The following is a 19,977-nucleotide window of genomic DNA, read 5'->3' on the forward strand; positions in this document are numbered from 1 at the left end:
AAGGCAGACCAAAAAAAGAATATCAGAAAAAAAAAAATCGATCTCACAGCAAAAAAAAGCATTTTTCAGGATAATGAAGATAACTATAAAATGATAAGAAGAAAAACGCACAGTTCTGAACTTGTATGCTCTTGATATAAAACTGAAAAATAGAAGAAGCAAACATATATGAAGCTCGAGGTACAAGGGAAAATAAAAAATCAAATATTTGGTGAGAGACTTTTAGCTCCTCTCTCGTTAGCGGAGAGATCAAAGTGACAGTAAGTAAGACACAATTAACAAGTTCAAGCTGTAGAACCCCGAAGTGAAGAGTCAGAGCTCTGGGTGGGAGGAGGCCTTCGTAGCGCATGTCAAAAGGTTAGCCTCCGATGCGTAAGAGCTTCCGCAAATAACTAAGAAAGGTCCAACAGCCCTATAGGTAAATGGGCACCCAGGACAAGGCCCAAATGGCGAATGAATCTGTGAGTCTATAGCAGCCTCACTCACTGTTATGGACTTAACTGTGTCCCCTTAAAATTCACATGTTGAAGTCCTAACCCTCAGGACCTCAGAATGTGACTGTGTTTGGCAGGAAGGTCTTTAAATAGGTAATTAAGGCAAAAAATAAGGCAAAACTAGGCTGGGCCCTAACCCAGTCTGACCGGTGTCCTTGAAACAAGACGACGAGGACACAGACACACACAGTGGGATGATCGTGTGAGAACACAGGGGGAACACGGCCATCCACAGGCCAAGGAGAGCGGCCTCCAAGGGAACCAACCCTGCCCGCACCTTGATCTCAGACTTCCGGCCTCCAGAATTGTGAGAAAATACGTTTCTGTTGTTTAAGCTGCTGCATCTGTGGTTCTTCATGGCAGCCGGAGTCAACTAATACATTCCTAATCCAAGAAATGCAGATGAAAATTACACACCCATCAGATCGGCAGCAACACTAGGATGTTTGATTTATACAATGGGAGAACGCAGGACATTTCATATAAACTTATCGATGCGTAAGATCCACGAAGAAATGCACACGCTGTGCTCGTCCAGACTCCCTCGTGTGAACACACCGCGTGTTCTCAGCTGGATCGCCAGCACTGTAGAATCTTCTTTGCTTTTACTAGTTACGGTTCCCTTCCTCACAGGCAACCATGTGGGGAACTGTCAGTGTCAAAGATTAATTTTGCTTCTGAATTTTCTCTAAATGGAATCGCGTGGTTATTTCTTTCTTGCCTCTTTCACTTAATCTATCCGTGAGATCCTGCCATTTTGCTGCATGCGGCATTAGTTCCAGTGTGTGTGTGTGTGTGTGTGTGTGTGTGTGTGTGTGTGTGTGTGTGTGTGTATTTATGTGTGTATAAAGAATGAGACCGCTCATTATTGGCTTTTATAAATAATCTTGCTCCGAGCATCTTTGTGCCTGTATGTTGGTAAATATACGTGAACCTTTTTGTTGGGTATATACAAAGGAGCGACATCGCTGGATCATCGAGCATATGCATATCTGCTTAATGAGAGCTGCCAAAGAGTTTTCCAGAGTGTTCGACCAGTTCACACTCTGATCAATAGCGCGTGAGGGTCAGGGTCGGCCCGCATCTTCAACATCCTTAATATTGTCAGTTCTTCGTCTTTTAGCCACTGTGTTGAGTGTGATGAGATATCACATGTTCATTTTAATTTTAATTTCTCTGATATCTAAGGCCACACATTTTTTATATATTTATTAGCGATTTGTATATCCTTCCCCACACCGTGGTTTTTTGTTTTTGTTTTTTTTTGTTTTGTTTTGTTTTGTTTTGAGTACCCGTTCATCTCTTGCCCACATTTCTTTCAGTTTAAATGGATGAATTCAATTCAGTTTGTCTTTATTTTTGACTAGGTACATTCATGTGGTCCATAATTCAAAAGGTCCAAAGGGTATATAGTGAAAACCCTTCTTCTGTGTCCAGACACTGGGCCGTGTAGCGATCCTGCCGGCCTCGTGAATGTCACTCCAGTGATATCAATAATATACATATATCATCATCCCCTTTTTACAAATCATTCTTCCACTTTTCACGCAAATCGTGGTATAGTCAATAGTGTTGCTCATGTTGCTTTTTTTGGTAACAGTTTCATTGAGATACGAATTCATCTGCCATAAAATTCACCTTTTTCAAAGGCTTCGTTCCATGGTTTTTTGGTATAGGCGCAGAGTTGCACGACCATCACCATGATCGAACTTGAGTTCTAATTTGTCACCTCCCCTAAAACAAATTTCATACCCATCAGGCATGGCTCCTTATTCCCTGAACACTCCCCGCCCCCGGAAACCACTAATCTCCTTTGTCTCTGTGGGCTTACCTCTTCCACAAAAATGAATCATACAGTGTGGGCCTTTTGTGACTCATTTGTTTCATGTAGCATGGTGCTCTCAGGGTTCACCCAGGTCATAGCAGGTATCAGTGCTTTGCTCCTTTTTATGGCTGAATAATCTTCCACTGTGTAATGTCCCGTATTTAGTTGATCCGTCCTTCCGATGGCCATTTGGTTGTTCCGACTGTTTGCCCATTATGGATAATGCTACTGTGAGCAAATTTGGACAAGTTTGCGTGTGGACAAATGTTTTCAGTTCTCTTGGGTGTATATAGTGCCGGGTCACGTGGTCACTCCTCGTTTAACATTCCAAGGAACTGCTGAACTGTTTTTCACAGTGGCGACACCATTTTGTATCCCAGCAGCAATGGATGAAGCTTCTCCAAGTTCTGGTCGACATGTGCCATTATCTTGTTCTTTTAAACTATCCTAATGGGTGTGAAATGGCACCTTATTGTGATTTTGAATTAAATGTCCGTACTTACTAATGATGCTGAACGTCACGCCTTGTACTTATCAGCCATTTGTATATCTTCTTTGGAGAAATATCTATTCAAATCTTTTGCCCAATTTTAAATTGGATTGTCTTTTTATTGTTGAGGTATAAGAGTTCTTTATTCTGAATAAATGTCCCTTATGAGAGATATGGTTTACAAATAATTTCTATTCTGTGGGTTGTGTTTTCATTCTTTTGATAGTATCCTTTGAAGCACACAATTTTTTAATTTCGATGACATCCTATTTATCTGTTTGTTTTTCTTTCTTTTGTTACTTGTGCTTTTGGTGTCATATCCAAGAAATCATTACCTAATCCAGTGATCGGGTCATAAAGATCTACACCCTCTTATTTTTTTCCTAATAGTTTGAAAGTTTTAGCTTTATATGAAAGTCTGTGATCTATTAATACATTAAAAATTAAAATTGAATTAATTTTGTATATGATGACAGATAAGGGTTCAGCTTCATTCTTTTGCACGTGGATATTTAGTTGTTCCGGCATCGTTTGTTGAAAAGATTATTCTTTCCCTTAGTGTCTTAGCCTTCCGGTCGGAGTCAATTGATCATAAATGTCAGGGTTTATTTCCGTGGTCTCAGTTCTGTTCCATGGATCTGTATGTCTGTCCTTGTGCGGCTGGGTTATTGCAGCTCACTTTTGACAATGGAAGGGTGTGTCCCTTTACTTTTACTTCTGTCTAGATTGTTTTGGTTATTTTGGATCTCTTGCATTTCCATATGAATTTTAGTATCGGCTTGCAGTTTCTGCACAAATTGCAGCTGGCATTTTGATAGGTATCGCATTGAATCCATAGATGAACTAGGGGAGTATTGCCCTCTGAACATTTAGTGTTTTGATCCATGAACATTTTCATTTTTTTCTGTCTTGGTCTGAAGGTGTCTGGGGCCGGGCGAGATGAAGTCGGCGGGGAGCCGGGCGCGGTGTTGTCGCTCGGTTTTCCTCCCACTTTCCCGCCCCGTCTCTCACGTGTGCTCCTGTGTGTTTTCATGCACGCTTGATGCGGCCGACCTGAGCTGCAGGCCTCCCGAGGCGGGTGGCAGAGGACGCGACATGCTGCTGCAGAAGGCGCCTGACCTCGTGACCGTGGGCAAGTCAGCCTCCCTTGGCCTCGGTCTCCTCCACTGGAGAAGTGAGAGTGATGATGCCCGCCTCCCACGCTTACCCAGGATAAGTGTTGAGGGGTGACTGGGGGTCTGAGGAGCACCCCTCTTGTGTACCTGAGTTTGGAACCAGTCGAGCGAGATGACAGAGCAGGGTGCCACCGTCTGCAAACGGGTCCGCAGCAGGGAAGGACCTCAGAAGGGCCGCGCTGAGCCCATCGCAACTCCTTCCCACTTGCTCATCAGACAGCTGACTTCCACTCCCTGGCGGGAATGGGGTGCTGTGGACAGGCCAGGGGCGTCATTCTCAGGCTAGTGGGAGATCCTGGTCTTTGTGCCCAGAGGCCAAAGATAAAGGGGGCTCCTGTAAGCAATGACAGAACAAAAGCCGACACGGAGCTTTCCCTCCCCGCTGACCTCCCCTCCCCCAAGCCTGCTGCGGTGGGCGCGATCGGCGGACTCACGTGTCGCGGGGATACATGTGCTTCGGGTGGTCGTGACCCATTCATTCCTCAGTGTGAACGATGCTTCTGGCAAAGCGCAGGGGGACGATGCCGAACAAGCCAGAAACACGCGGCGTTCACTGGCTGGTGGGGAGAAGAGACCAGGAGTGAGGGGGCCCCCGAGACGGGATGACCGCGCCGCCAGAGCCTCACACTCGAATTCTAGATGCTGGAGAGGGAGGGACTGTCTCGGTTCCGCTCCCAGCTCCGCCCTTTCCTGGCCGTGTCACCTGGGAGACTGAGTCCTTAACCTCAGTCCCGGTGTCCAGCTCTGCTAAAGGCAGCACGAACCACCTCCCTCGGCGTTGTTGGGAGAAAGAAACGAGTTAATATGCACAGAGCTCGGTGCGCAGTGCCAGGCGCGTGGCGGGCACCACGTCAATGCCAGCTATTTCTATTATGAGGCACAAGAAGGGGAGAAGGCATTGCTCCGAGGTTCGGGGAGGTTTCTAACAGAGGGAGCATCAGTCCGTGGCCCCACGGACTCTGGGGCCAGGCAGTCCTTTGTGGGGGGGCCTGTCCTGTGCATTGTGGGATGTTTCGCATCCTGGCTCCCTGGCTTCTACCCACTAGGTGCCAGTAGCACCCCTCCCAGTTGTGACACCCCAAAGTGTCTTCAGATAGTGTCAAATGTCTCCAAGCAGCAAAGTCACCCCAGGTGGAGAATCACTGCCCTAAACCGAGGAGGGACCGAGGGGCCAGAGCAGAGCGCTGGGAACGGGGCATCGTGAGCGGAGCTAGCAGTGAGAGCGTGATGACATCGAGTCTCCTTGGGGATGTGGGGTCCATGGCCCGGGGCGGAAAACGTATCTGCAGCAATGGGTCATGTCTGTGTCATGGCACGTGGCATCAACTCCAGCCCCTTATGGTGATCCCACACTCAGGCGAACTAGGCAGTGATCCCACCTAATCCAGCTTCTGGCTCAGGGTCTGAGCGTGGTCGAGGCCCACGGCGTGGCCGCTGGTGTGTGCCTGAGTCACACTGGTGAGGACCCCCAAGGACACCTGCTGTGTTCTCTAAAGTTGCCCTGTCGTTAAGAAGCTCCTTCGTGAGCACGATGCCCAGACCGCTTTGCTTTGGCCCCATGAGGCCCCGCTTTCACAGAATTGAACTTCGAACTCGGTCCACCTCGAGGAACGTCGTACAGAGAACCATCCCTGTTGAACTTGCTCCTCTCTTTAGAGCCATGTCACATAGGTCAGAGTCCCCCATGTAAATGGCCATCTCCATAAGAACCCAGGGGGAGAGATGGATTCCCTTTGGCTTAATAATCAGGAATAATCGTTTTTTCCTAAACAATTGGTTTTTTTCCACTTTGACCCTAAGTCATGAGGCTGATCATGCTTCTTGCTCTGCTCTGATTACTGGGAAGGTGAGACGGATTTATGGCCTGTTTCGGGAAAGGGTGCCAGACCTCTGGGCGTGAATCGGGCTATCTTTGTACCGTCTATTTGCTTGATTTCTTTCTTTATTCTTTAACCTGATCTATGGCTGACTTATTCTTAATTTTGTCATATTGTATGTATTTCACAAGTCATTTTTAATCCTTTTTTGGAACAAAGTAGGGAATTGGTAAATTTCTTAAAATTTATCAGACAGACATTGAGTTCTTCAGGCTGGCGTTTTTCAATGTCCAGGTCAAGGCGGACGCCTTCCCAGCTCCTGGCCACCTTCGATCTTGCAAAGTGAGCCTCATTACCCAGACTTCTCCACAGGTCAGTGTTCCTGCGATGGGGCATAGGTTTCTCATTTGGGACTCACTCTCGTCATTTCCATGACAATGTGTAGCATGAGAACATAATTGTAATTCCGGTCCGAAAGGAAGCAGAAGAGACAATGGCACAAAGCTGTGGAATAGCGCAGAACTTCAGAGAGAGAAACGAAAGGTCGTCCTCTGCTCTCGGATGACACTGAGTCCCTTTGGGAATGTAGAGTCCATGGCCCAGGGCCAACACTTGGACCTGCAGTAAGAAAAAGCCAGACCCTGAGTTGCTGCTCAAATTATTGTCCTCTTTGCATTTCGAATTTCCTCTTTAGAATTCATTCCGGTCTGCAAGTTTCTCTCGTGAAAATTCATGTTGCTCCCCCAGAGTTCTGATTGAATGAGATGCCCTCTGACCATTTAGCTGTGAATCGAGGGTGCAGAATGCACGGGTTATCAATGCCATGTTTCAATCACCTATCGACTGTTAGAATACAAATTGAGCATCTGTAGGAGGCATACCATAGCCGATTCCTGTAATTTCTTGAGCATCTAAACCCTTCTCTCCGTTAGCAAATACATGAAAGATGTATCAGAGGATGCTTTCAGTTCCAAGTGACAGGAGCTTCAGTCAAAGCACAGTCTTCGCCTCTGCGACTCTGCCCAAGCTGGACCCACCCCTCCAACAGGGCCTGTCTCTGTGTTTGGCTTTCAGCCCTGCTTCCTGTCTTTACCTTCACTCCACAGGTGGGTCTTGTCCGATTTGGGGGCAAGAGGATCCAGCTTCCTAGTCCTGGTCTCTAGCCTGGCAAACCTAGAGGAACAGGTTTTTCTCGCTGATCTCAGGGAGCACCCATGGCATCCTGGTGAAATGCGCAGGGCCAGAGGGACAGCTGTCCGCATGTCGGGTCATTTCCTTGCTCATCCCTTTGTCGGGGGCCGGGGCGGGGGGAGCAAGACCCGTCTCAGAGCTCCATCAGGATCGCTGTGAGGAGAGGGTCCCAGGTGAGTTGGAAGTAGGGGATGGAGGGCGTGTGAGACCAGACTCTACAAGCAAGCGACGCCTCTCGTAACCTCTTCTTGAACAGACAAAATCCACTTCCTCCTGCGAGGCCAGTATCACCACGACGCCCGAACTGAGTCAGGCAAGAGGATCAGGGTGCGCAGGAAAATGTGAGCGAGTATCATTTGGACCATTCGATGCAAAAATCCTAAATGACGTACCCTAGAATCCCCCATCCCGTATGCATGTGGCACTGTCACCTTTCCTGTGACCGAATCGAGCGGCAGGTTCCCCTCCCCGGGCTGCAAGCCCAGGTCAAGAAACACCGCAGCATCCCAGCAGTGTGTCCTGTGAGAGTCCCCAGATCCTGGTTCTGGTCCCCGTCCTGTCATTGGGTCGCTGGGTCCCTTCTCCCCTCTGGGCCTCAGTTTCCCCTTTCATCGAATGCATGAGGAGGATGGCCCAGCTGACCCAGGTCGAATATTCGGAGCTCTGAGACCCGGGTCTGATCTCTGCGCCAGCGTTGTCGTTCTGTGATTAAATCTCATGACACCCGTCTTACGTTCCAGGGTTCTCTATGGGCGGTGACACCATCTATGACGTCGTGGTTCTGCTTTGCAGCCGCTTAACCCCATTCTACATGTTGGCCCTTCGGTTCTTAAAAAGCCTAAATGCAATTTTCAAAAAGTGAATTCAGGACTGTGTCAGTTTTCTGTTGTTCGGAGGGCTGGGGGAATCCCCTAAAACTTACTGGCTTAAAACGCGACGATTCCGTTATCCATGTTCCGTGCGGTGAGTGGACTCCGCTGGGCAGTTCATCGGCTCCGGTGAGGTCAGCAGGGGCGGCAGTGGGACACCCCGTGGCTGTCACGGCTGCGCGGCTGTGGCCGTCGCCCAGAGCACCTTCGTTTCCCTGGTTTCCATTCCCGGGCGCTCGGACTCTGGCTGGGCTCCGAGGGGCAGTTCTGCGGCCCGGCCTTGGACGCGCCAGCGTCGCCGCAGTCAGGGGCTGCAGAAGGAAGCGGCGGGTGGGAGCGGCACGTGTGGGGACTGGAGGAATCGTGGCGGCGGGAGGGGAGACTGGCCACTGCAGGTCCTAAAAACGTCGAATTCGGGGATCTGCTAAAAACAAAGTAATACTTCGGAGCCTCGTAGTGGTCAGAATGCCAGAGGCCAGGGACCGGGCCGTGTGGACAGCGGACTCTGGGGCCCTCCCCATCCTTAACCACTGTGTCCCCCGCGCCCCAGGTACTCCTTCCAGGACGAGGAGGACATGTTCATGGTCGTGGACCTGCAGCTGGGCGGGGACCTGCGCTACCACCTGCAGCAGAACGTCCAGTTCTCGGAGGCGGCCGTGAAGCTCTACGTGTGCGAGCTGGCGCTGGCCCTGGACTACCTGCAGCGGCGCCACATCATCCACAGGTGAGGCGGGCAGCGCGGGGGGCGGGGAGGGGAGCAGTCTGCGGGGGGCAGGGGGAACCGCGTTTTCTCACCGCATTCAGTGCCCGGGGCTGATGAGAGGCAGCGCAGCCCTCGTGGCCCGTACGGTCTCCGCCCTCGGCCTGCTGCCTCTTCGCCTGCACGGGAGGGAGCTCCCCCTGCCCGTGCGCCCACTTCTCTGGGCTCCCCACAGCTTAGAGACGCGGCTGGCAGCTGGTGGGCCTTCACGTCCCCGTCCGGCGTGGCCTCGGGAGGCCGGAGTGGTCTGTCCCTGGCGCGACTCGCGTGCTGTCTCTTGCGAGCGTGCGGGATCCCGCAGTCAGTGCTGGGCCGCGTGCAGTGTTCCTTCCGCTGGGGATGCTCAGGTGCTGGCTCTGGGCTCTGGATTCGAGCTCCGGGTCCTGCCGCCTCCTGGGGCCCTGGCTTCTCCCTGCCACATGCAGCTGCGCCGCGCCCAGCCGCCTGAGCAAAGCGAGTTTGGCTGCAGCGGTAGGAGGCCAGTATGGTTAAGGGGTCCCCACCCCGACCCAGAGGAGGGGGCTGGCGTGAGAGCCTCCGGGTTTGTTGTCCACGGCCTTGTCCTGTGCCTCGCTGACCTTCCGACTTACTCGCGTTGGGAAGACGTGAGGAGACGGGACTCGGGCTTCTGGGTGAAGAGGGTGAATTGAGCGCACACCCCTCTGCATTTCTCTCTTCTGAAACCCCAGTAAAACGGTAGTAGGACGTGTTTGTAAATGGTAGTTACACAGGATGGGGAAACTGAAGAGGTGACTATAGCAACACATTGCGGGGATTGGGAAGACGATGCAGAGTGGCAGATGACCTAGGGTCCTAGAAACTGAGTTGTCACTGGGGAGAACCGAGAACTGACATACACTCGAGAATTCCCGAAAGGCTCAGGAGGTGACAGCACCCAGCATCTAAGGGAAGGGGGGTGGGCGGTGAAAAGGGGCGAAAGCAAAGTGAATCGTTTGAAAGCTTTTAAAGAAGTATCGAGAACCCCAGGTCTGCTTACCTGTTCTGAAGAACTGGGGGGCCGCCCCTTCCTCTGTCCCGAGCGGAAGACTGAAGCTTTGTTTCCTAAAGAGAATAAAATAAATAGGGCTGACTGAAGGGCATAAGTGCACTCGGGTTGGAATACGGGGCTGCAGATAGCCAGTGTAACTAGACCGACGCGGGCCAGATGCTGAAATAACACAGCCTCCCTCCCACCTTCCAGCCGGGCTCGGGGGACGGGTCTCCAGGCTGTCTTCCTCCACGCAGGAAACTCAGGTGACTTCAGTGGGAATGTGAGTGAGCCAAGAGGAAGGGCATTGTGACATCACAGGTTCCCCATGGCCCCCCTGGAGTGTAGCTCACAGTCAACAAGCCCCACTCATCACCAGAAGCTCCCAACTGGGCTGGCGACAACCCAGGGTTATCAGACTCCCAGAGAAATCTTCTAACATGAACATCGAGAGCCAGTCGATCACATGGAAAAAGAAGAAAAGCTTGGAATAAACAGAGACTCTGTAAGGGGAAAATATCAGAATAACTATGACCAGTAATTTCAGAGAGATAAAAAAGGAGCTTTGCAATTTTACAATAAGATATACCATATTTTTTTAAAAGTCAGAGAACAAACTCAGAGCTCTTACAAATTAACCATATGGAAGCAGAAATGAAAAACTCAAAAGTTATGCTGGAAGATAAACTTGAGAGCATCTTTTATACAGTAGAATAAAATGACAAATAGAAAAGGTGACAGGAAACATAAGAAAATTCGAAGGACAGTTCAGTAATTTCAACGTGAGGAAGAGAGAGAGGAGAGAGAGAATTGGAGAAGGACTCGTCAAAGAAATGATTAAAGAAAATCCCACGGACTCGACGTGCACGAGTTTCCAACGTCCAGGGCTTTCCAAGGATACAGAGCAACGACTAGAAACAGACGCACGTCAGAAACAAACTTCAGACCCGATCAGCTTCCACAGAACAACACCGGGTCACACAGCCTGACGAATCGGAATCGTTTGGGATTGATTAAACACTAGAAGGCAGCGGAGACGCGCTCATTAACCAGATGTGAGGGCGTATGTTTTCGCAAGTTCGATATCAAAGAATGGACCTCTCACGCACTTTTTCTCAAGAAGATATTAGAAAATGCGACGGACCCCACTAAAACGAAGGTGCACATCAGGAAGGAGGAAGAACGAGAACACAAAGCTGAACCTCCCGCAGAGGAGAGAGGCACAGGAGGTCTCCGGGGCGGTGGGAGTTCAAGGGCATCGGTTGTGCCCAAGGTGTAGACCATGACGGGTTCTGATTGGAGCGGATCGGGAGACCCTGGGAGAAACTTCTTCAGGGAGAGTGAAATGCCTGCTGCCTTGAGAGATTTATTTAGTTGGTGAGGACTCTGAAGTTGAAATAAATGAGTTCAGAAAGAAAACTCTACGATAAATAAAAGACAACTGTCTCTTACTCCAAAGAATGAAAGTGTTGCGCAGGACATGATCCGTGTACAGGACGTGAAGCATCTCTGCACACATCCCTGATACTTAATCGAAATCACCTAAACACTATTTTTGGTTGGTGATCTAACCAAAAATACAGTAATCCTCCACTGGGGAAATGGGAAAACAGGAAGCAGGGGGCGGGGGTGGGGAGATGGCGAAATACTCATCCTCCATCGTGAGCAGCCAACAGATGGAGCCCGAAGTTGAAAGTCAAGGCGTCACCTACACCTGTCATTTAGCGATCGGGGCTAAACACTCAAATGAGAGCGATGAATGGACGGAAGGGATGAGCCGGGGGGAGGGGGTGAAATGGTGGGGATCGTTCTGTAGAGCAACAACACTTGCAGGACGATTGAGTTCCTTGCATTATTCGCCTGTGTCATTTCGAGGCGGATGACAGCAAACCCGGTAGAGTGAGAAGGAAGGAGGAGAAGGCTGGTGGCCGTGGCAGGAATGGCGGCGGTGGTCGCAGTGGCAGAGGGACAGAACAGGGATGGCTCCCTGGGATTACGGGGCGCTTCCTGGGGCCCCCGGCTCACTCGCGCCGTCGCGCGCCAGCCATGGCTCGTGGACACTCAGGCTCGGGGCCTGGGCGTGCTCTGTGGACAACTGGGCTCCTCTGGAGGTGCCCAAAGGACTTGACTGAGCTGTTACACAGGTGTCGCTGACGAAGGACCACGGCCGTTCCTGCGCTTCTGTGCAGTAGATGATCCAATTGCCCAAGTTCCCCGAGACACCGAGTTACGTGGTCATTGGTGAGCCAGAGGCCGACTTCCCAGAGCAGAGCCAGCGACAGACCAGGGAGGAAATGGGACTGTCACGTGGGGCGTGGCGATCAGAACCACTTCGTCATAGTTCAGCAAATGTTTGTAAGTGACTCTACGAGGGGTCTATGAGGGGTCATCTGCCCTCAGACTTCATAACTACCTTGGAGAAAGGGGGCTATCCAACAATTTGGGGAAAATTTTAAAAATCCACTAAGTAAATGGCATTCTGTTAGCATTTCTGTGGACTTGGCAGAGATTGGAATCAGTCTGTTTTTCCCTCCCCTATGGTTCGATAAATTTTCGATGTGTCTGTGTATACAGACTTGAAATGATGCGTCTACACACTCTTCCTAGAGACACACGATAATGCCACGCAATGTTTCGCATTCATCCAGCGGATGAACTTACAGACCCCCCGCCGTGCATGCGCTGCTGGACACTTTTGATGCCACGTTTTATGCAGATCGAAGAACGTTGCTTTTTTCAAAGAAGCCACACGCGGAAGTGGCAACTCATTCCACAAATGCAAGCCTGGGTCGGGCCGCCAAGAATTTTCATCTTCCATCATGGTGGTCTTGGGCATGTTACTGAAGTTCACCTTTTTTTTTAATGAACTTTTTGGACTTCGGTTTTGTAATCAGTAAAATGGGCCCGATGAGACCGACTTCGCCGGGCTATTATGCAAATTCTGTGAGGAAAGGGTTTAAATGTGCCTGGCGTCTTTCAGGTGTCCCATCTCTCTTCATCTGGGTGGGGGGGGATTTGCTTTGAAATCAGGTGTTTACTTTTATATACTCAGTGGTGACAGATTACCCTTTGCTCATGGTGTCGTAGATCTGTAGAAAATAAAAGTTATTTTGAAGTATAACTCAGGGAGTTTGAAAGTGCCCGAGCAGAGAAATCACTGTGGGTTCGAAACAGATCATTGTTTTGAAGCGATGAGGAGATTTGAGGGCATTCGAGTTGGCCGTTCGTCTTTTACTCTGGGCCAAGAAATGTGCAGACCCAGGGATGACAGTGATGGACGGGGACGCTCAGCAGCTGTCCCGTGTGGCAGGGGCGAGAAAGGCAGGCTTTCGGGGGGCAGAATCGTTGCAGTCCAGGGTGAGGACCCACGACAGGGTGCCACCCACTGGCCTGCAGGAACTCCGAGGAGGGCAGCCAACCCGGACTGAGGTGGTGGCAGGCCAGGGGGCACAGAGGCTGGGACCGATTTGTAGAACAAATAGGAATTAGCTCAGGGAAGAGGCTGCAGGAGGCTCTGGGCAGAAGGGCCAGACTTGAGCGGCCTGGGCGGGCACAGACTGTGCTGGTTAGGTCGGTAGGGAGCACGCACGTCCTGAGGCCCTTGCTGGTGTCATTCATTGATGGCTTAAAGCGGGGGAGTGACCTGGTCCAGTTGGTAACTGAGAATGACGTTTCCGAAGGCCCTGAAAGCACGTCCCAAGAGGGTTCTTCAGGGGACTAGGTATCCAGAAGGGCCAGGTCTTATGAGGTCAAGTGAATCACAACAACAATGAATCAACTTTATTAAACTGTAATATGCCAGCACTAACATGCATTCACATGTGTTTACATGTACGTGCATATGTGTGCACATGGGTGTATATACATGTACACACACAAATATCTCATTTAATTCTCACATCGATAAATTGCTCTGGGTGCTATGACTCCGCATCCTTCAGAGATTGGGTGATTTGCCCCGGGGTGCACCGCTGGCGGGTCACGGAACCGGCTTCCCACCGAGACGGCCTCGCTCTGCCACGCCTTGCTGCTTCTCTAGACACCAAAGAGAAGCTAAGGTCGTGGCTTCGCCAGACTCCCGTCCCATCCGGCTAACCCACAGACAGAGCCAGGGCAGGCTCAGGAGCCCCACTTCTTCAGGGGGCGTCCCCAACCACCTTTTACCTAAGCCGGGTTCCCACTCCACTCCCCACCCTGTTCTCTCCCTAAACACTGTCTCCTTCCTTGCTGGCATGTGACACCAGTGGTGATGACCGAGTCCTTTGTCATCATTTCTAGGCAGCCAGAGATCGACCTGCTGGTCCGTAGCTCTGAGGGCAGCATCTCTCCTACCTTGTTCATCTTCCTATCTTTTACTGCCATACTGCCTCCCGTGGAGGGAGTGCTCCGTGAAATATGTATTGAATCAATGAAGAAATCTTTAAGGAAGGAAAGACAGACCTGACTTGAAATTACTTGGAAATACAAGTTCATATTCGATAAGCCAGTTTCCATAGCTTGCACTGCTTCCTGTAATGCTTCTGCCCAAATGTTTACGGTGGGGCTCAAAGTGCCTGCCCCAGGCACGAAATGCCTTTGACATCTCGTATGTGATGTTAAAAATTCCTCCAAGGTTTGCATTCCAATCCATTATGTAGTCACGATTCGTCTGATACATAAAGTCATGCCTTAAACTGCCTTTCATCAGAAAAATGAAGGAAATGAACAATAGGGCTTCTTGAAGTCTCCCCGGTCAACGGCAGACGCTGGTGCATTACATCTGTCAATTTGGGGGAAATGAGCTGATTTAAAGAGAGCTCCTGGCTTGGGCGAGGTTCAGGGCACCTTAATTCTCTCCTGTCTTGCTGTTTTAGATCCCATCTAGCCACATAAATATGAGTCTGTAAACAGCAACCATTTGATTACAGTTTTGAGCAAGCGGTGCCTGAACGCTAAAATCGCAGTGGTTTGTGCCACATTTTCAAGCTTCTTTGGTAGAAAATTTTTACCAGTGGGGTAACTTCTAACAAATTGTGGTCTGAAAACGCCTGAAACACCCCCGAGACAATGTCTTTTAATCTCTCGGGGGATATCTCTTGATCACCTGTAGTTAGTGCGTGTTACTTTGCTTCCGGCCCTGAATTTGCATCACATGTAAATTAACTGACAGTCTCGCGGGTGTCTGGTCCCGGATCCCTCACTTCAGCACACTCCCAGTCTCCTTTCCACTGTGGGGTTCACATCAGGTACCAGAGGAGAAGCCGGAGCTGGGCCTGGAGCTGTGGGTAGAAAGTATTCAGCCTTGGGGAGATATCTGCTTAATGAGTCACATGGTTGTAAAGCTAGCTAGCTATAAATTTCGAGGTTTTTTTGTTAACCTTCGTCAGAATCTTTTTTTGGTTCCGTTTTTATCTTCAGGAACAATAATAGTTTAATCCCGAAACACTGGCGAGCACCTTCCTTTAATCGAGCCAGCATTCCCCGTGCAGCAGAGCAAGCTTTCAAAGCCACTTTCCCTTTCTCTGCTAATTGTCCAAGAGATAAGTATGCAGATGCTCGTTTCAATCAAGTTTATTATTTTGGTCACCCTATTGAAGACACTGGGGAAATAAAGAAGTCAATCTTTTTTTCTTTCTTTCTTTTTTTACTGTGGAGGACAGCATCGAGTCCAGATCTTATTTTTAAATGGAGAACATACGCACGTGTTTTAAAGTTGAAAAGATTAGAAAGAGTGAATAACTTACAGGGACGGTCCCGTTACCTGGAGCGTTCTCACTGAGGTCCAGCGCGTGCTTCCAACGTCCTCTTTAAGTTCACCGTTCACCGCGGACAATTGGCTTTTAGGACGTTGACAGGTAGAGGGAGCGCGGTCTGAGGAGGGACGAGGAAGGGAGGGCGCAGGGCGTTAGTGCTGAGTTTTCCATCATTCCGTGAGTTTCCTAGGGTGGCTGCAGCAAAGCACCACACGCTTCGTGGCTGAAACGACAGAAACATATTCTCTCATGGTTCTAGAGACCAGAAGTTCGAAATTGAGATGTCAGCAGGGCCGCGTTCTCTCTGCAGGCACTAGGGGAGGATCCTTCCTTGTCTTCCGGAAGCTTCTTCCGATGGCTCCTGGCATTTGTGGCTTGTAACAGCATAACTCCAATCTCTGTCTTCATCTTCACATGACCCTCTTGTCTCAAATCTCCCCGTCCTTTCTCTTACAAGGACACCAGTCACTGGACTGAGGCCCCCCTGCAACCCAGGACGATCTCATCTTGAGGTACTTAATTTAATTACATCTTCAAGGAACCTATTTCTAAATAAGGTCACGTTCACAGGTGCCAGGTTAGGACTTGGACATACTCTCTGGGGGACACGGTACCGCCCACTGCAGTCGTGTTCCAGCCCCAAGGCTACTCCCAGGAGAGCTGGGTGGGCCCACCTTTGGGTGTCTCCTGTGAGCCCTACGCACACCCCAGTGAGGACTTCTCTCCGTTTGCTTATCGTGTCCAGGGGACCCCCAAACCGTAAGCTCCTCCAGGAGGTGCCTTCAGAATGATCTCTTTCCTGATTTCCCACTATAGGTTCTGACACATAGTAGGTGTTTATAAATGTTTATGCCCTAAATGAACAATTGGAGTCCAAGGAATGAAAGGATTTGCTTAGATACCGAGTTCTTTCTGCCTTGGCAGATTCTCAAGTAAATCAGATCTCAGAGCCGCCTTCATCCAGTTAGTAAGTATTTAATTGGCACCTACTGTGTGCCAGACAGCACAACAGAAACCGTGATATATAAATGCACAGTCCCTTTCTTCAATATTTAGTTGCTTCGTACATATGTATCAAGCACCTACTGTGTGCCTGCCTCTGGGCTCACAGTGAGCTTGCGGAGCTCCACAGACGTGTCACGACCATCTCAGCTGGCATGGGGAGTGCTTGTCAGGGACTGTGGGACACAGAGGAGCCAGGGGACAATGTGGCTTCAAGGCCGAGCCAGGTTTTGGGGAAATGATGGCAACTAGGTCAAGCGTTGCTTTTGGGGGAAAGAAGCTATTTCCTAAGACAAAGCATTCTGGGAAAGTGTTCTCTGGACATTTTGCTGGTGGCAGTGCAAATCGTTACAACTCTTCTAGAAAGCTATTTGGCACTAGAATCAAGTACTTTTTACATTTTCGGACACACCAACCCGCTCCCGTGCCTTCGTGAACCACATCGTCAGGCCCGGTCTCGCCTGCGTGGGCTCTCTGTGTGAGGATGTTCATCCCGGCACTGCCAGCAAGTGTGAAATAACTTCAGGGAAAGGAATTGGCTTAGAAAACATACACCTCCTTGTAAGAGACTCGAGACTATGATAACGGCCATACGTATAATGCTTACTACGAAAACCCGACAGTATTGAAGGGTTGTTTTTATGACCTTGAGAGAAAATTCTAGCTTATGAAATCCCATGACTATGTAAAGAAATGTCTGCTTATTAGACAAAGACTCAGAAGTTTCCTATTGAGCAGGGGTTGAAAGGAGAGTCTATGTAATTTCTCATTCTTTTTTTTCTATTTTGAAACTTTCTTTAATGAGTATGTCATCCTTTCAACGAAGAAAATCCAAGTATAATTAACTTTCTCCAGATAGCAAAGGTGTTTATCACACATGAACTTTATTTTTTATTTTTCAGTCTTTTATAATAGTCATGTTTTATGTATATATTGATTATCATATATATATATAATTTTAGTATTTTTAGAGAAATTATTCATTTTTAATACGGATTAAAATTATCTTATGTTTTCCTCGTATATATAGTTTTAGAACCTTTTGAAAGCTACATAATTGGGGAAAGGGTCTTAAAAAAGCAAATATTTTTTATTAAAATTCAGAGCCGTAGAAATCATTTTAATGTCACCCTAACTTCTGGCACTTTATTCTTGGACTTGGGTCCATCCTGTATCACGTCTATCAAACACGAGCTTTAGACTGGACTGCCTGGCTGGTACCCTGGTGCCACCGCTTAAGCCAGCCGCAAGAGCTCAGAAAGGTCTACCTCGATCATGTCTCTGCTGTGTCGCCTTTAAAATGATCTTATGGGAGAATGGAATGAAATGACCCATGCAGGACTAAGAGCACGGTGCCCGTCCAGCGCCTACTAAGCCTTCAGTGAGATCCATAATAAAATGATAATAATTAATAAACATAGAATAAAACTGACCTGACCTATTTTTAGATCCCAAATATGCCCCCAACCTTCCCCTACCACCACAATGTCAAAAATAAATTGCTAATTCTCATCAGATGTAAGAGGTGATCCTTCAGCAGTTTCTTTTCATGACCCTGTATACCAAGGTCACGTCAGCTAGAAAGAAATTTTCAAATGGGGGGAAAAAAAAACCCGAAGGCTTGCAGAACTGTCATTTAGAATGGAAATTCCCGTTCCGTTTCAGGAGTAACTTTGTTACTTCTGGGCACAGAGTTTGGTTTGACTTCTGTTACAGGCTAGCGTTGGGAGAATTGATGGCTTCGTGGTGATAGAATGAGATACAAGAAAATCCAATTTATTCCTTAAAGGGGTCGTTCCATCTCCTGGGTGTAAATTACTCCTGCGATTGGGTGGAGAGTGTTTATTTTAGATAATAAATTTTAGAAATAGGGATCTTTGTCTCAACATCAGAGAAACAAATGAAATTTGGAAGCGGAATATGAAAGGAGAAAAGCTCCAATAAATTAAGGCTGTTTTACAGAAAACATCCCATAGTAAGATGATGGATGCCAGGCTGGGGACCGGGTCAGCGGGCAGCAAGAGCACTGGGGTTTCTGAAGCTTTATTCCTACAGCTCGGAAACCCTCCCCCGAGCGGAATCCGTCATTCCGTCACCCAGTCATCCAACGAATGCGCATGGAGGCGGTCCTCAGAGAGGGCATTGGGACAGAGACATGAAGGCAGCAAAGCTCCACCCTCGAGCAGCCTCAGTCCTTGTGGGAGGGGCAAGTTGCTTATTAGTAGTGCTAGTTTGCGTATTTGGGCTCTAACCACTGCATTCCAAGATGTGTGCATATATACATGTGCATATATACTCACATATATGCGTATATGCACATATCCATACACATACATATATACCTATATATGCATATGTGTACACATATATACATATAACTATATATACATATACACGGGTATATACATACACATATATACACCTATACATATATCTCCATATACATATATATGCATATGCACACATACACGTATATGCCTGTATACACACATATATGTACACATATGCACAAACGTGTGCATATACCTATATATGTGCATACATATATACTTACGTACCTATGCATGCATGTACCTATATGTGCACATACGTTTGTATATACATATACCTACATGTGTATACATATGTACAAATATGCATATGTATATGTACATGCACATATATACATATATACATAATGTACGCGTGCACACACGAAGTTGCAGGCATATATGTATCTATGTACACGTACGTGTCTTCTCCTAACTCAGCATAGCATTTCCTTCCACCAGGGAGGAACATACAGGGTGGAGAAGGCCATGAATCATGAGAGCAGTGGGCGGGCACGCACCAAACGCTCTGAGGGTCCCAAGGATGAGGCCACATCTGCTTCGTGTCTGGGCTCATGGAGAAGCTGGGCTTGAGGTCCAGATAGCACAGGTACAGAAGGCGAGATCACCTTTCCAGGGGGAGGACTGGACATGGAGAGCGGTTGGCAGATTCACTGACCAGCAGGAGTTCTTCTGGGGCTTACGTCAGGTCTTCTGGCACAGGGCCCTGAGTGCAAGGTGACTACATATGGGCTTATCTTGTGATGGTCGCCACGAGGATTGTTGAAATAATTCCTTGAAGTCAGATGGAGTTGAGATAAGGAAAGAAAAGAGGAACGTGGTGTCGCTTTTCCACTTTTATAGGTTGGTGACCCCTCCTGTGGCATTCTGCATTCTCCCTTGGGCCGGACCTGACACCCTGTGCATTCTGCACAGGTGTTCATTCTTTGATCGATTCATTCATTCGTTTGTCCCTCCATCCATCTATCCACCCATCCCTCCACCCATGCTGCATCCACCCAGTAGCGACGTACCGGGGACCTACATCACGCCAGGCTAAGGATGCACAGTGAACAACCGATCAAGGTTCTGCCTTCTCGGTGCACACGTCTGTGAGTGGAGGAAGGCAGACGACAAACAAACAAATTTGCGGATAATGGGGCAGGCGCCGATAAGTGCTGTCAGGGGCTGTCGCAACATAAGGAGGACCACAGGCAGGGGGCTGGCTTCATGGAGAGTGGTCAGAGAGAGACCTCTATGACGGGACAGGTGAGCAGAGAGCTGGAGCGAGGAAGGGGCGAGATGTGGCATCTGGGAGTGGCCTT

General features: G+C 48.9%; 1 protein-coding gene across 2 annotated transcripts in view; it reads left to right on the forward strand.

The window, feature by feature from the left end:
- Positions 1-19,977, forward strand: part of STK32B (serine/threonine kinase 32B) — a 136,286-nt gene that overhangs the window by 55,630 nt on the left and 60,679 nt on the right. For both annotated transcript variants that reach the window (XM_015594881.2, XM_025051857.1), the window contains exon 2: positions 8,412-8,585. In XM_015594881.2, coding sequence (XP_015450367.1) covers positions 8,412-8,585 — 174 coding nt within the window. The remainder of the gene's footprint in view (positions 1-8,411; positions 8,586-19,977) is intronic.

Source organism: Pteropus alecto, unplaced genomic scaffold (assembly GCF_000325575.1).
Source record: "Pteropus alecto unplaced genomic scaffold, ASM32557v1 scaffold5, whole genome shotgun sequence".
Classification (NCBI taxonomy): Eukaryota; Metazoa; Chordata; class Mammalia; order Chiroptera; family Pteropodidae; genus Pteropus; species Pteropus alecto.